Raw genomic sequence first — 17,909 nt, forward strand, 5'->3', positions numbered from 1 at the left:
ATCCTTAAGCCCTGGTCCAGCCTTCAGATGACTGCAACCCCAGCCAGCAGCTTGACTGCAACCTCATAAGAGACCCTGTGCTAGAACCACCCAGATAAGCTGCTCCTGGATTCTCAACTTTAAAAAATTGTGTGAAAAAATAAATATTGTCTTCAGCAGCTAAATTTTAGAGTAATTTTTACACAGTGATAGATAACTAATACATATGCCAAGACCAAACAGTTCTGAATGGCTTACAAAGAACCTTCTCCATCTGGTCCAGAATGTCTCTCCAGCCTCATTTCTTGCCACGCTTTCTCAAGCACATTACATTTCTAACACGCCAAACTACTTTTAGTTTCTGGAATGCACCATGTTCTCTCCCACCTCCACCTTCTATACAGCTCACGTGATGTACCCGGCCAGACACATTCTTCAATACCTTCTGCCCTACTCCTAACACATATAGTCATTTTGCTGACTTCTCCCCATCATCAGAGCACTCATCACATTGTATGATGAAGTCTTGTTAAACTGTGTTTCTGTTAGACTTAAGGCTCCAAAAAGGCAGGACAATATCTGTCTCCTTCATTATTATGCCTATATAGTTCCCAACACAGGAAAGGTACTCAGTAAATATTTGTCCCTTATAACCCACGGGATAGGAAAAGGCAGGAAGACTAAAGGTTGAAGAAATGTAAACACTCTCAGGCAATGATCCAAATGAAATCTTCAGCATAGCAACTGATGTAACTATAAAGAAACCAAGAAACTCCTATATTCCATACAACCTCAGGTTTAGGGGAGGCTTGGGATAGAGTCAAAACTCAAAGTTGGATGGTTTCCAGTTCCTCCTAAGTCAAGCCCTGTTGTGGTTTCATTATGATCCTTGAATTGAAATCTCCAAACATCAGAAATACCCATTCTTGAAAGCATACTCACAATTACACTCGAACACCAAATAGAAATTATTTTTTTAATTATAATCTTAAAACCTTCAAATCCAGCCTATTATGTTGATATTTAAGTTATGATCATATATAGTATTTGTGGAATGTGCTTAACTATATACATATACATATGTACACATATACATGTCATAAACTAGTAATCACTAGTACCCTCTACTGGTGGAAATACTTTATCTGCTCATATGAATGGTCTTATTGCCCCCTAGTGATTATAACCTATAAAGACAAAATCCAGCAGCAGATGGGAGAATCTCCTTGGCTACAATGATAGGGTCTTATATTCTTAAAGCATCTGATTTTCTCAGATTCCGGTTTATATTACAGGGGTACAACTCTAAGACTCTTGGGGGGCCCTCTGGGGATTTTGCACAGCTCTTCCCAGCTGTTAGTGCCAGTTCTGAAGCTGCTCTCTCTCCTGCTTCTCATGAACAAGAGGTCAAGGGGAGGCAGACCAAGGCAATGGCTGCACTAGTGAGGGCAAGAACAGCAGCTGTGAATGACTGTCCTGGACTCCCTGGGGAGCTGGGAGCAGCTTGAGTAACACATGTTGGCCCTCCCTTACGTATTATTCACAGTTGTGTACTGTACTAAAATGGCAATTCAACATGGTCCCTGACTTACCTTTTAAATATCTCCAATGCTATAATATCAAGATGTAACTGAAATGTCACCTCTTCTATGAAGCCTTTTCTGAAGTCCCCAGTATATACCTTGTTTAGATTAGAATAGTACTCAGAACACTATTTACATGTTTTTATTTACACCTACAATATTTCACTGTTCCCATTTGTCTATATGCTCGTCTTCTCTACCAAACTCTAAGTTTCTTTTTTTTTTTTTTTTTTTGAGACAGAGTCTGAGTCGCCCAGGCTGGAGTGCAGTGGCACGATCTTGGCTCACTGCAACCTCTGCCTCCCAGGTTCAAGCAATTCTCATGCCTCAGCCTCCTTAGTAGCTAAGATTACAGGCACGGACCACCATGTCTGGCTAATTTTTGTATTTTTAGTAGAGACGGGGTTTTGCCATGTTGTCCTGGCTGGTCTTGGACTCCTGACCTCAAGTGATCTGCTCACCTAGGCCTCCCCAAGTGTTGGGATTACAGGCATGAGCCACCACACCCAGCCCAAATCCTAAGTTTCTTGAGGTCACAAATCATGTCTTATCCATTTCTGCATACCCAGCATCTAACACACTCAAAATGTTATCCATGTGTTATTGCCAGTTTCCAGTCCATGAAGTAAGTACATAAATTAAATGTAAGCATTTAGAAACTTTCATAGTAATTTGACAAGAGTAATCCTATATCTGTTGAATCTAATTTTAAAAACTGGGGCTTGTATTTTGTATATTTCATTTATCTGATAATTTTTTTAATATATTACCAAGGTATTGGCCTGCAACCAACAGATAATTTTTTAAACAACAGTCCTTTACCAGAGAGTTGAAAGCATTGATAAGGCAGATAACTTCATGTTTGAAGGAGAGAGGAAGGAAAGAAGAAGGGAGACAAAATATAAGCTTTCTTAAAAAATAAAATTAAGAAGGAATATACCTATCCTTGTTGATTTTAACACTTCCCTGGAGGGTATTTTCTTCTTTAATTCTTGTAAGGCTTCAACAAGATTCTCTTTGGTTTGATCAGGAAGCTCCAGCATAGTTTTCCATCTTTTTATGTCTTCTACAACCACAACTCTCTGGGAAAAAGAAAAGTCATTTGGAAAATGGAACATTTTCATTAGAAAGACATCTGCCTTCACCTGAGCTAATGGGGCTCCTATTGACATATGAATTTTTGATTATGACCTGAACCAAAGTACAGTGCATCTGATGGCCCCAAATGATGGGTAATTGCTTAAAAGCAGGTACGGCTTAGTGCAAATCAGGAAGAGAGGTGCATCTATTAGGAAAAGTGCAAGTTTTAATTTTACCATCTCAGACACCACTGGGCACTTAGCAGTGAGAGGCAATAAGGATGAGAAGAGAAAAACAATGCTGAGGTGAATCAACTCTATAGCTCACTTAAGAGTGTCTTAATTCATAGGCAAGAACAGCGAGCAGGGAAGTCATAGACATGTTTATGTCAACAATCAAAAGCACACTTCAGTAGTTCCCCACTTCCTAGAGGATAAAATTCAAAACTCTCTCTTGTTCAAATAATTTTTTAAAATTTCAAACACATAGAAAGATACAGAGAGTAACCCACTATTTATAATGGAAAAAATGAACACTTTGCCATTTCACATAAAATAATAAAACATTATAAAGTTTAAGTACCTTTGTACCCTGCATCAACTCATTCCCCTCTTTCCCTTCCTAGAAGAAACTATGTACCATCTTAAAGTTGATATGCATCTTTCCATTAAGTATAAAAAATTAACAGTTAAAGAATCTGGGTAAAGGAGATGGGAAAGTTCTTCACACTGTGTTGCAAACTTTTCTATAGTATTGAAATTATTCCACTAATAATTTTTTAAAAAGTAAAGTGGGAGACTTTTAATTTGCTTTTACAACTACACACAAAAAAATCTCATCTTGGATTGTTATTATCTGAGGGAGGTGGGCACAGTTCGGGAATTGAAGGGGATTCTGGGATTCTGGTAATACTGTTTTTTGATCTGGATGCTGGTGTGTTTATTGTGAAAATTCCTCATGTATACTTACAATTTGTGCAGTTTTCTACATGCATTTTCTATATGATAGTTTGATAAAAGCAACAACAAAAAAGTCTTATCTCTCTCCCTTGGCTGGTGTCTGCTTCCAGCCTAGAAGCCTATGGTGGGAGAAGGGTGTTTGATTTCCCTCTCACTCCAACTTTGCTTCTCTTCCTCTCCAATCCACTTGTTTGGTTTGGTTTCTGACCCTTCCAGGTTCAAAGCCAGGAAAAGGAAAAGAGGAAAGGGGAAGGAAAAGCCTTACTTTAACATAGTGATACTATGCTAATCAGGTTTTAGTACTACCTGGACTTGGCAGATGTTGAAAGCTGACTTTCTTTTTCTCGTATAGGTTACTTTTGCAGTTCCTTGGAAAGCTCCCACTGTTGAGTTCCCATACTGTGGGCACTGTCTCCTTCTGCCAGCCATCCACAAGTCCTCCCGCTTCCCCAGTTTTTGGCAACCCACCTCCCACAGGCTCTCCCTATAGGGATCCCAGTGTCCTTCCAAGTATCTTTGTGGACCCATCAATTTTCATTCAACTCCAGGCCACCCAGTATTTTCTCCCACACTTGCCCACATCTTTGTCCTAAAGAATTCGGCGGGTAACAGCCCTCCCAATATACCCACTTCTCCTTTTGACATCAGTCAGCCACTCTCTGTCTTTAGACTTTCCTAGGCAGAGACTGATCTCTGTCCACCAACCCCAGGAACTAAAGTCAAGTTCTCCAAGTGAAAAAATATCGTGGCACTCTTGCTTCATCCAAAGGAATTCTCTCTCCCCTCTTCCTTTAACTTCAACCTACTTTATGGCTTATGGTGGGTGATGGGTTCAGGATCCCAAAACTGGTCTTCAGGTATTGCCTTCTGTATAGATGGTCCAGAATCTCATTGGGAAATATCACTTGATACCTACTGCTTTGTTCTTGGTCTTTAGGGGTATTAGTAAAAACTGAGACAGTCTTTTTCTATGATCTGTTACAATATAAAATGATATTAGTGTTAAACTGTATGAAAAATAAATCAATAAAGCCAAGGGGAAATTTTGAATAGGAAGAAAGTGCAAATATCATGCCTTTTTTACCAATGTATTTTATTGATTTATCCAAACTGAAACATATAATCCCGGTTGGTTGATCTGTTTTAATAGTATTGGATAGTATTCCATTATTTTTATACACAAATGTCTTAGAATTTTAAAACTATTCCCCTATTAGGCAGTTTCTTTCCCCATATTTTACATGTTACAAACATTGTTTCAATGAACTCCTGTCTATGACAGTTTTTTGTATGTTGTCTTCATCTCTTTACTTTCAACTTCTCTGGGTCATTACACTTTACATAGCCTGTGGCTGCTTTATTTTGCTCCCTGCCTCCTATTCCAATCTGAGAATCTCTATCTTTTAATAGGCATGTTTAATCCATTTGTGTTTATTATGATTACTGATATATTTGAACATATTTTCTCTTCTTTTTTTCTTCTTTCATATCTTCTTTTTAACAGTTTTCTTTAATCTATTTTTTTCCTTTTTCCTTTTTTTGTTTTTTATAGATGGGGTCTCACTCTGTTGCACAGGCTGGTTGCAGTGGTAACAATCATAGCTCACTGTAGCCTTCAACTCCAGGGCTCAGGCAATCCTCCTGCCAGCTTCCCGAGTAGCTGGGAGTACAGGCGCATGCCACCACGCCTGGCTAATTTTTGTTGTTGTTGTTTCTGAGAAGAAGTCTTGTTCTGTCGCCCAGGCTGGAGTGCAATGGCACAATCTCGGCTCACTGCAACCTCCGCCCCCCTCTCCCCCAACCTGTTCAAGCAATTCTTCTGCTTCAGCTTCCCGAGTAGCTGGGACTGCAGGCATGCATCACCATACCTGGCTAATTTTTGTATTTTTTGTAGACATGGGGTCTCACTCTGTTGCCCAGTCAAACTCCTGGCCTCAACTGATCCCCTCACCTCAGCCTCTGAAAGCACATGGATTACAAGTGTGAGCCACTGTGCCCAGCCCCTTTTTTTTCCCTCTATGGTTTGGAAGTTACTTATTATATTTCTATGATTTGAGTGTTTACCCTTATATATATATATTTTTTGAGACAGAGTCATGCTCTGTTGCCCAGGCTGGAGTGCAGTGGTGAGATCACACTGCAGCCTCGATCTCCTGGGCTCAAGTGGTCCTCCCACCTCAGTCTCCCAAGTAGCTGGGACCACAGGTGGGCCACCACACTCTGCTGATTTTTAAATTTTTTTGTAGATGTGGGGTCTCACTATGTTGCCCAGGCTGGTCTTGAACTCCTGGGCTCAAGTGATCTTTCTGCCTTGGCCTCCCCAAGTGCTGGGATTACAGGTGTGAGCCACCATGCTCAACCTACTCTTACAATGTTTAAGATGTATACTAACAGAAATTGATACCAGTATTCTCCTCACAAGCCTCTACTTCAGCAACCCCAATTCCATGGCTTCTCTGCCTATCCCTTATGTACTTTTCTCTTTCATATTTCTGTCTCTTCATTTCTGTATGATACATCGTAAGTTACTTCTTTAGAAATTCTAAGTATTTCTCTTTTTAGCTATGGCTTGCCTATGTTTAACCTGTTTGATGTGTTTCTGCTTCAATAATGATATTTTTTCATTGGACAAGTTCTGTTTTTCTTCTTCTCCAAACTTACCTGTTCTCTTTTCATACTATTCTGTTCTTATCTTATGGTTTCCATTCCTTTATCTCTGTGAACATGAGGTCTGGAGGCAGGGAACCTAAGGCTGATTCGCACTGACTTCCTAGAACTAAATCAAAAGGAAAACCCCAGCTGGGCACAGTGGCTCACACCTGTAATCCCGGCACTATGGGAGGCTAAAGCAGGCGGATCACTTGAGGTCAGGAGTTCGAGACCAGCCTGGCCGACATGGCAAAACCCCATCTCTACTAAAAATACAAAAATTACCTGGGCATGGTGGCACATGTCTGTCATCCCAGCTACTTGGGAGGCTGAGGCACAAGAATCATTTGAACCTGGGAGGTGGAGGGTGCAGTGAGCCGAGATCGAGATCGCACCACTGCACTCCAGCCTAGGTGACACAGTGAGACTCCATCTCAAAAAAAAAAAAAAAAAAAAAGGAAAAATGCACAACCAACAAAACCGGTCGCTTGCCTAGTCTTTATTTGCATAGGGGTGTAATTTTGTAACTTCATTTCAGCCTCCTGGAACCAATCAGACATTTGCATAGGGTGTAACTTTGTAACTTCACTTCAGCCTCTGATTAGTCACCTTCCACAACCAATCATACTGGTTGCAGGCCACTACTTCATTTACTTAGGGTGTAAGCCAAGTAACCAACGGGAAGCCTCTAGAGGGTATTCAAACTATTCAAACCCCAGAAAATTCTGTAACCTGCACTCTTGAGGCTGCTTGAGCCAGCTCACACTCTATGGAGTGTACTTACTTCAGTAAATCTATGCTTTCATTGCTCCATTTGTTGCTTTATGCATTCTGTCCAATTCTTTGTTCAAAACGCCAAGAACCTGGACACCCTCCACCAATAACAAACATTTTAAACATATTTAAGGTCTCTTTGAGATTGTTTTCTTATCTCTACTTCTTGGGGTAGAAATTCTATTACTTACATCTGTCTGCTCATTCTCTCCCTTGCTAATTTATTTTCTTACAGACTTTGTAATTTCTGACCATTAGTTTATCCTTACAGGGGATTCTGTTCTATGGAAGTCCTCTGCATTCTAGGATATGAAGTGTCTTAATAGAGAAATCTCACATTTGCCTTTGCCAAGATTTGAATTTTCTCAGTTCTAGGCCAGTTTTTATATTAATTTTTTTCAGTTTTGAAAATAGAGTGAATTTAACTACAGCTAGCCTTCTGGATTGGCAGGTTTCACATCTGTGGATTCAACCAACCATAGGTCAAAAGTATTTTTTAAAAAATAGATGGCTGCATCTGTATTGAACACATAGAGACTTTTTTCCTTGTCACCATTCCATTAACAATACAGTATAAAAACTACTTACAAAGCATTTACATTGTATTAGGTATTACAGATTGAGTATCCCTTATCCAAAATGGTTGGGGCCAGAAATGTTTGGGATTTGGGATTTGGGATTTTTCGATATTTGCATTATACGTACTGGTTGAGCATCCCTAATCCAAAAATTCAAAGTCCAAAATGTTCTCATGAACATTTCCTTTGGGTACCATGTTGGCACTCAAAAGTGTTGGATTTTGTGACATTCTGATTTCAGATTAGGATGCTCAACCTGTATAGTAATCTAGAAATGATTTAGACTATACAAGAAGATCTATATAGAGTATAGGCAAATAGCACACCATTCTATATAACAGACATGAGCATTCGTGGATTTTGGCACCTGTAGGGGGGGTCCTGGAACCAATCCCCTATAGATACTGAGAGATGACTATACACATATTCATGCATGGTAATAAGAGTGTGGTTCTAATTTATTATTATTGTCAACTCTTTTTCCATCTAAGACCCTGAGAAGGTAACAATCTGCTTCCCTGGACCAGTGGATGGAATTTTTCTAGCTCATTTCTCACAAACATATGGTAGTCCTGTTTCGGCTTCCAGCTTCACATAGGAGATCAATTCTAGCTCCCCACATCACATTAGCCCGAGGTCTTATCTCCCAACCATACTGGCCTTAAAATCCCAGCCCCTAAGCATTATACCTGGATTCAATGTTCCCTGGAACTACTTAGCTTCAGCTCCCATTTACAGCTCTGATTTTGCTTTCCTCTCTCTTCCTCGCACCTAAGGATTTCCCTTTCTTGCTTTCAAGCTCAGCTCTGTATTGGAGACTTTTAATCCAGCATTTCTGCATGGCTGGAATCAGGCTAAGAGTTCCACATCAGATAATATCAACATATGGAACTAAAGAAGTCCAAACTCTTTAGCATGGCATAAAAGGCCTTCCATGACTTGGCTCCTGACATTCTTTTCAGTCTCATCATTTGCTCCAGATACGCCAAACTATTTACAGCTTCCTTTTGAATTTCATACCTTTGCCTGGGATGTTCTTTCTTTACCTCATTTACCTGATAAATACTTATTCATTTTTTAAGACTCTCTTCAAGCATCATGTCTTCTATGAAGCCTTTCTTGCCTCTCCTTTACCACATTTTACCATACTCCACTTTGCGTCCCTCTGCAACTTGTATAGACTCCTTTTATTGCATCTATGCTTTCTGCAAATACTTACCATCGACAAGGCTGTCTTTCCCTTAAGGGCTGGAACCATTTCTCATTTATCTCACTATCCCCAGTGCACAGTAGGTGTAACTGAACAAAACTATTTCTACCTTCAAGGACTAAGTACAGTACAGTTGTCAGATATGAAATTTTAGGTCAGGAATAGGAAAAACATCAGTCTATTCAAGAGCAAAAGAATTCCATATATATCAAGAAATGTCTCAATCTCTAACTATGGGCCAGAAAATAGATTGCTCAAATTATTTGGAGGAACAAGAGAAATGGACACAAAATATCAATAAGGACACTACAATGAGGAGTAGAATAGTTATTGCCAGAAAGAAGATGTGCTTTCCAATATACCATCTGGTTTTACAGTTGTGGATTGCTGAAATGTCAGGTTTGACAAAACCAATTAGGGAAAATGATTCATTCATAAGCAGTTACGTGGGCACCATTCCACTGGTGGGGGCAGGAGGCAACATGTTGGCTAGTTGATCCTACAAAGGCAGGAAAGGTTTATAGAACCTTCTGAGGTGATGAACCTAAAAGAATGAGTATACTCTAGGACCTTTTAATTTAAAAAATTCTCTTATTGCAACCAACAGAAGAAATCACTTCCTCTTAAGGGAGTAAAAAGAGATTAACCAAATTAACCTTTACCACTTAAATGGACATTACATGAGCTCTATTGAGAATCACTTTTATAGAATGTGATACGCCTATGGCAAAATTACTTGTAATATATACTGATAACAGAAGTACAATGGTCCTAATATTTCAAGATTTTTATACCTCTTCAGTTTGGCATTCAGAAACTTCTACTTTTTTTTTTTTTTTTTTCCAGCTCACCCTATCTATAGGGGACAGACTATGAACCCAGATTATCTAGTTCAAATCCCAACTTTGCCACTAATGGCTACATGACTTCAAGCAAGGTACTTAATCTCTCTGTGCCTTAGTTTTTCATCTGTAAAATATAAATGATAAAAGCATACATATCACAAAGCTATTATTAAGATTTAAAGAGTTAATATATGTAAAGCATTAGTTAGCACAATGCCTGGACCATAAAAATGGACTCAATAAATGTTAGTAGTAATCCTTATTACTACTATCATCCTCCTCCTCCTCAGCTTTGGTTTTACTATACAAGCCCCTCTTTTTCCGTACATGAAAAGAGGAAACTATTGGTTTTTACTACATACCAGGCACAATGGTTAGCCCTTTCAATATGAATTTATTTATTTCACTCTCATAATAATCATGCAGATGGGGTACTGTTATTTCTGATGTTACTGATGAGGAAACTGAGGCTTAAACATTTAGTAGGTTCTTGGCATTAAAACATAATGCTCATGTTTGGAAGTCACTTGGCAGAAAGTGGACCTAGCTGACTCTAACATTCACATTTAACTCAATTTCTTTTTAATTTGCCATTGTGAACACACCAAGCATCATGCATACATAGAGGAAACAGAAGAGCACATACCACTCATTGAATGGTTATATGTCACTACTTCCCTAGAGTATATCAGACCTAGTCAAATCCTCCTGTCCCTTAATGGTGCCCTGCCACATAGCCTTCTTTGGGCACTAAAACAGGGACTAAGCTCTCTCTTCTCTTACCTCTTTTTTTTTTTGTTTGAGACAGAGTCTCGCTCTGTCACCCAGGCTGGAGTGCAGTGGCATGATCTCGGCTCACTGCAACCTCTGCCTTCCGGGTCCAAGTGATTCTCCTTCCCCAGCCTCCTGTAATCACGAGTAGCTAGGATTACAGGCGCCCGCCACCACACCCGGCTAATTTTTGTATTTTTAGTAGAGATGAGGTTTCACCATGTTGGCCAGGCTGGTCTCAAACTCCAGACCTCAGGTGATCTGCCCACCTCAGCCTCCCAAAATGCTGAGATTACAGGTGTGAGCCACCACGCTAGGCCTCTTCTCTTACCTCTTAGCCCTTATTGTCTATATGACAATTCTGTAATGGATCACATATAATTTTTTCTCATTATTTTATTTTATTTTTGAGACAGGGTCTTGCTCTGTTGCCCAGGCTGGAGTACAGTGGTATGATCATAGCTCACTACAGCCTCAACCTCCTGAGCTCAAGCAATCCTCCCACCTCAGCCTCCCTAGTGGCTAGGACCATAGGCGCATGCCACCACGCCCGGCTAATTTTTTTTTTTTTTTTTTTTGAGACGGAGTCTCGCTCTGTCGCCCAGCTTGGAGCGCAGTGGCGCAATCTCAGCTCACTGCAACCTCCACCTCCCAGGTTCAAGCAATTCTTCTGCTTCAGCCTCCCAAGCAGCTGGGACTACAGGCGCGCGCGACCACGCCCAGCTAATTTTTTATTTTTAGTAGAGACAGGGTTTCACCATATTGGCCAGGCTGGTCTCAAACTCCTGACCTCATGATCCACCCGCCTCAGCCTCCCAAAGTGCTGGGATTACAGGTGTGAGCCACTGCGCCTGGCTGCTAATTTTTTTTTGGTAAAGATGAGGCCTCACCATGTAGCCTCACCATGTAGTTTGGTCTCAAACTCCTGGGCTCAAGTGGTCTTCCTGTCTTGGCCTTCCAAGTGCTGGGATTATAGGCATGAGCCACCACACCTGGCTTCATTATTTATTAACTTCTTATAATTTGATCACTTTTCAGGAAGTTTCATGAGGGTTTGTATTTTGATCTTAAGTTTCTCTCATGTTCTCTATAGTACTTAGCATTGTGCTGGGCATAAGCTGTTTCACAATATTTGTAGAATACTTTACTATCAAAACCCTACAATGGCATGCCAGAATACAGATGATTACTGTTTATTCAATACATTTTACCTACAGTGTAGCAGGCACTGTGTTAGGTTTTGGAGCAGATCAGAACATAATAAGATATTACAGTCCCGGGTCTCAGGAATTCATAGTGGATTGGAGAAAGCTACAGGTAATCAGACAATTACAATACAGTAAAGTAAGTGCTTCCACAGATATTTGAACCAAACGTTGAGAGTACTAATGAGGGAAGGATTAACTCCCTTAGAGAACCCAGAAAGCATTTCAACATTCATTTATTTGACAAATATTTATTGACCACTTAATATGTGTCAGGCACTGTGCTACGTCCAAGGGCAGAGAAGTAAATAAAATACTCAAGATCCTGACAGACTGTGGTGGCTTACGCCTGTAATCCCAGCACTTTGGGAGGCCAAGGCAGGTGGATCACTTGAGGTCAAGAGTTCAAGGCCAGGGTGGCCAAATGGTGAAACTCCATCTCTACTAAAAATACAAAAATTAGTTGGGTGTGGTGGCAGGCACCTGTAATCCCAGCTACTTGGGAGGCTGAGGCAGGAGAATCGCTTCAACTCAGGAGGCAGAGGCTGCAGTAAGCTGAGATCATGCCACTGCACTCTAGCCTGGGTGATAGAGCAAGACTCTGAGTTGAAAAAAAAAAAAAAAAGAAAAGAAAACTCAAGGTCCTGTACTCATGGAGTTTATAATCTAAGATTTATAGGCAAAGTAGTTCTTGAGTGGGTTGACAAATGGGTAGAAATTGACTCTGTAAAAAGAAACAGAAGGGCTTTCAAGGAAAAGGGACCAGCATCAAGTTCAAGGAAGCCCTGAAGGCATGGAAGGGAAGCGCTTATACAAAGAACAGCAAGAGGCTGGGCACAGTGGCTCACGCCTGTAATCCTAGCACTTTGGGAGGCCGAGGCGGGAGGATCACAAGGTCAGGAGTTCAAGACCAGCCTGGCCAAAATAGTGAAACCCCCGTCTCTACTAAAAATACAAAAATTAGCTGGGCATGGTGGCGTGTGCCTGTAGTCTTAGCTACTTGGGAGGCTGAGGCGGGAGAATCGCTTCAACCCAGGAGGTGGAGGTTGCAGTGAGCCAAAATCTCGCCACTGCACTCCAGCTTGGGCAACAGAGTGAGACTTCATGTCAAACAAACAAGCAAACAAACAAAGAACAGCAAGAAATAAGGTGTGGCTGGAATGCGTACATATAAAGGAGGGGCTACAAGGGATGAGACGATAAGCGCACTGGGGTAGAACAGGTCTCACGTGCCATGCCAAGCCTTTTACTTTACTTCATTTGGTCATTCAGAAAAATGTACTGCAGCCTACTATAGGCCAAGTCCTGTGCCAGGAACCAGTGACACAAAATCAATGAGACATAGTCTTTCAAGAAGCTCAAAGTATAGCGGGGCACAGGCATGTAAAGAAACAACCATGATACAGCACAAATAAGTGCAATGATACAGACATGTTTAATATACAGGGATGGCTCAGAGAAGGGAGTGATTAGATTGGCTCTGCGTCTCAGGGACAAAAGGGTGGTCAGGAAGGGCCCAATAGTAGAGGATTTGAACTAGGTCATGGGAGATGAATAGGATTTTATAAAGTAATGATAATAACAATAATAGCAAAGACTTACAAAGTACTTAGTATTGGCCAGACTCTGTACCAAACACTTTACATATGTTGACTCACTCAAATTTCATAATACCTTATAAAACAGGTATTATTAATCCCCATTTTACAGATTAAGATGGACACAGAGAGGCTAAATAACTTGACCAAGGTCACGAAGGTAGTAAGTGGCAGAGCTGGGATTTTAGTAAGGCAGTCTGGCTCCAGAGTCTATGTTCTTAATTATTGCATTATATTGCCTCCAAGACAAGATAGTAAGGGAATTCCAGGCAAACAGGACAGTATATGCAAAGGCACAGAGGAAGGAAAGAGCACAACATCTTTGGGGAATTGTGAATGGTTGACATTGGATGAGGCATAAATAAAAAGACTAGCAGGGGATGAGGCAGGCAGGCGCCAGGTCATGGAAGGCCTTGGGTGTCATGTAAAAAACTGTGATCTTTATTGATGGGTAATGATAAATTATTGAAGGATTAGGCAGGAAAGTGACCTGAGTAATTTTCTTTTCTATTTTAGACATATTTCTCTGGTGTAAGAGTGGAAGGGAGGTGAATGGGGGATGTCAAAGGCAGGGAGACAAGTCAACAGACCATAGCACTGCTCTAGATGAGAAGTATGATTCTGAACTTAAAGTGGAAGACAATCAAGTGAGTATGGGCAAGAAGGATTTTTAGGAAGTAAAACTAAAAATTTGGGCCAGGCGTAGTGGCTCATGCCTGTAATCCCAGCACTTCGGGAGGCCAAGGAGGGCAGATAGCTTGAGCCCAGAAGTTCAAGACCAGACTGGACAACATGATGAAATCCTGTCTCTACAAAAAAAAAAAAAAAAAAATTAGCCAGGTGTGGTGGCATGTGCCTATAGTCCCAGCTATGATGTGATCATAGTCCCATGATCACATCACTGCATTCCAGCCTGGGTGACAGAGCGAGACCCTAAAAAAAAAAAACAAACAAAGAAAAAAGAAAATTGGATATGAGAAAAAAGAGTTAAGGATGGTTCCTAGATTTCTAGTTCCAGTTACTTGGTATACGGATATACATTAATACAGGAGAACAAGGAACAGGTTTGGAAGAAAAGCTAATGCATTTAAGGGGAATGTTATTAAATATGCCTGTTGTTTTATTCTTTTTTTTTTTTTTTTAAATGGTGTCTCACTTTGTCACCCAGGTTGCAGTGCAGTGGTACCATCCTGGCTCACTGCAACCTCCACCTCCCAGGTTCAAGCAATCCTCCCATCTCAGCCTCCCAAGTAGCTGTGACTACAGGCGCTCCCCACCATACCCAGCTAACTTTTGTATTTTTTGTAGAGATGGGGTTTTGCCAAGCTGCCCAGGCTGGTCTCGGACTCCTGGGCTCAGGTGATCCACCTGCCTTGGCCTCCCAATGTGCTAGGATTACAGGCATGAGCCACTGAGTCCAGCCTGTTGTTTTATTCTTATTCCATAATTTCCACATCATTTATTTTCATCATCACACATAGTGATTTTCAACTAGGGCACGAGCAGGAACCCAGAGGGGAGAGCGGTAGGAGGAGGTATATTAGAATACGGGTGTTTGGGCCAGGTGCCGTGGCTCACGCCTGTAATCCCAGCACTTTGGGAGGCCGAGGTGGGCGGATCATGAGGTCAGGAGTTCGAGACCAGCCTGGCCAACATAGTGAAACCCCATCTCTACTAAAAATACAAAAAATTAGCCAGGCGTGGTGGCGGGCACCTGTAATCCCCGCCACTCGGGAGGCTGAGGCAGGAGACTCGCATGAACCAGGGAGGCAGAGGTTGCAGGGAGGCAGAGGTTGCAGTGAGCCAAGATCCCACCATTGCCCTCCAGCCGGGGCGACAGTGCAAAACTCCGTCTCAAAAAAAAAAAAAAAGAAAGAAAAGAAAAGAATATGGGTGTTTGTAGGTGTAGGTGAGTGTATGTGTAGTTCAACTATTCCTTCCCACCTTTTTCCTGGAGAGAGTCTGACATGATCCCTCATTGAGAATCATTGCTATGTACAATTATCCATGAATATTCTGACAAGGTAGAGACAGTTGAAAACCTTGAATGTGTTCTATGCAGTCACAGAACTGCAAGACTAGGACAGACTTTAAAGATCATCTAGAGTTTGGTAGGGCTCAATCAAGTGCTGTCTGGAAAAATGAGAAGGCATTTTCAGTTATCAGAATGGGAGGTGCCATTGGCATTAAGTGCCTGAGAGCCAGGGATGCTAAGTATCCTGTAAACCACCAGCAGCTCCAAATAATGAAGAATTATCTTGCCCCATACAACAATAGCACCCCTTGAAGAAACACTGATATAGTTCAATCTCCACATTTTATAGATGAGGAAACTGAGGTCTTAGAGAAGGGACTGACTTGCTACTAAAGATCACCCAGTTACCAGTAAGGCCTGTTTATACTCTCCTTCACTGCTTTCCAATATGGGTCTCCTAAGCCTGTGGGACATCCAGAAAAGGAGTCCAACTGAGTATATGTCAAGTACTCAGAATGCTGCCTTGCTCTTACAATCCTTTGCACATTTTCTCTAGCCCCAGATCCTCCTCCCACCTTCTGAAACCTAGGCTGGAGGTGCAGGTTTGGCAGTTTTAGCACAGAAAGCCTAAAGAATGGATAATGTCATCCTGGCCAAATACATAAAATGTGACAGAACTCTGAGGAGAACAAACATTAGGAACCTAGTGGAGGAAGAAAAATTGGTAAAAGAAAATGAAAAAGTCAGAAATTTAAGAGGCAAGGTTCAGGATGACAAAGGGGACTAAGTACAAGTTGTTTTGTTTTGTTTTAGTAAAATAATTACTTTAGCATTTATTGGGTAACTATGTTGATTGATACATTGTATCTACTCTTTGCATCTTGCTTGCAGACATCAGACTGACTTCAATGTAGCAAGAGCTCATTAAAACAGCCTCTTTCCAGCTGGGCACAGTGGCTCATGCCTGTAATCTCAGCACTTTGGGAGACAGAGGCGGGTGGATCATTTTGAGGTCAGGAGTTCGAGACCAGCCTGGCCAACATGGTGAAACCCCATCTCTACTAAAAACAAAAAATAGCCAGGCATCTGTAATCCCAGCTACTTGGGAGGCTGAGGCAGGAGGATCATATGAAGCCGGGAGGTGGAGGTTGCAGTGAGTCAAGATCGTGCCACTGTACTGCAGTCTGGGTGACAGAGTGAGACCCTGTCTGAAAAACAAAAACAACAACAACGACAACAAAAAAACAGCCTCTTTCCCAGTCTCAGCTGAAGCTGTAAAGCCATTTGATACAGTTCTGGGCAGTGTGACAGATGTGAGAGAACAGCATCAAAGCCCACCCCTTAATGAGTTTGTACAGGGTAGGTATATAGAATCATATTTGGTACTTTAACATTCCTAACAGACTGCATTTTGCAAAAGAATATCAATGAAGGGGACTTGTCCTACGAGCTAGCACACATGGTGTAAACCGGAGTGATTACAAGGGTGTAGCAGGGGTGTAGCAGAAATTTATAAATGTAAGTCTGTACAGCTATGGGCGAAACAAAGGAGTGGTCAGGTACACTTTGAGGAGGAGGCATAACAAGAAATAATTCATAGGTCTTTCCACAACAGAACCTCTAGCACCACCTTGCTATCAGTCCTTTGCACATTTCCTCTAGCCCCAGATCCCCTCTCACCTTCAGAGATTCAATCGTGGCCTGCTTGTAAACCTTTCCTCCAGAATCTTTCTTCTGAGGGCTATTCTGGATTCTAGGCGTTCGAATGACGAATTTATCCATTGTTAGGGGACTCCGACTACCTTGACGTGCTTGCAGCGTGTTCTGGTCAAGAAAGAGGGCAGATTCTAAAACCTCACTAAAGACTGCCATGATATTTGTTCCCCAAAGTAACACAATTGAGTTCTCTGGAAGAATTCATGAATTATGGGGCCTCGAGTGGAATTGACAGGAAGTAAGATTTTCTCTTTAAAAGAAAGATCTTCCGAAGAATTGAAACTGTAATCAATCATCAGTCTACGTCCTGAGTTAGGAGGTTCCTAGCTTCCAGAAGTGCACGCTCTAGCGAGGATTCCAATATTGGGGGAATTGGCCCAATATTGGAATCCCCGCTAGAGCGTGCACCTAAGCCCTCTTCCAAATAAGATTGGGCTGTGAAAGGGTTAGGATTACATTAGGCTCAGTGACGCCCTCTTAACAACCACCTCACCACAGCCATAATCCCAAGGGTTGCCCTGGTAATCAGCAACCGACAACCACCTCCAGAACTCAGCAGAGGGTCTCACAATACGCAGCATCCCCTGGAACAAACTGCTCGGTGGTCAGAGGACCCTACCCACGGCTGTAATCTCTGGATCCCCGAACAAGGAGAAACCCCATCCTCCTCGTTCTCAGCACTCAGGAGCCCGGGTAGGGGCACCCAACAACGGTCTGACGTGAGACCCACCAGGAAAAGCAGCCCTGGTAGCTGCTGTTGGCGCCCTCCAGACTGCAACCTCGTAGGCTCCCAAGCCCAGTCGTCTGTGTTGAAACTAAACAGACGCTTCCTCCCAGGGCGGTAGTTCCTCTGAAGAAACTCCGCCGACCCTCGCGCCTCTGGGCCACAGCGAACCACATTCCCCAGAATGCACTGCGAAGAAATGCGGGCGGAAGGCGCGCTGAGGGCGGCTGTAGTTTTCCGAGACCAACTTTCCCGACAGCACC

The 17,909-nt window shown here is 41.9% G+C and overlaps 1 protein-coding gene across 1 annotated transcript in view; it reads right to left on the reverse strand.

Moving 5' to 3' along the window:
* TCEANC2 (transcription elongation factor A N-terminal and central domain containing 2) overlaps positions 1–17,804 on the reverse strand; it is a 43,704-nt gene extending 25,900 nt beyond the window's left edge. The window contains exons 1-3 of the mRNA XM_001150996.7: positions 17,653–17,804; positions 16,887–17,030; positions 2,503–2,644 (exon numbers count right to left, since the gene is read on the reverse strand). Coding sequence (XP_001150996.2) covers positions 2,503–2,644; positions 16,887–16,988 — 244 coding nt within the window. The 5' untranslated portion in view covers positions 16,989–17,030; positions 17,653–17,804. The remainder of the gene's footprint in view (positions 1–2,502; positions 2,645–16,886; positions 17,031–17,652) is intronic.
* Positions 17,805–17,909: the final 105 nt, after the last annotated feature.

The sequence above is a fragment of the Pan troglodytes genome, chromosome 1 (assembly GCF_028858775.2).
Source record: "Pan troglodytes isolate AG18354 chromosome 1, NHGRI_mPanTro3-v2.0_pri, whole genome shotgun sequence".
Taxonomy (NCBI): domain Eukaryota; kingdom Metazoa; phylum Chordata; class Mammalia; order Primates; family Hominidae; genus Pan; species Pan troglodytes.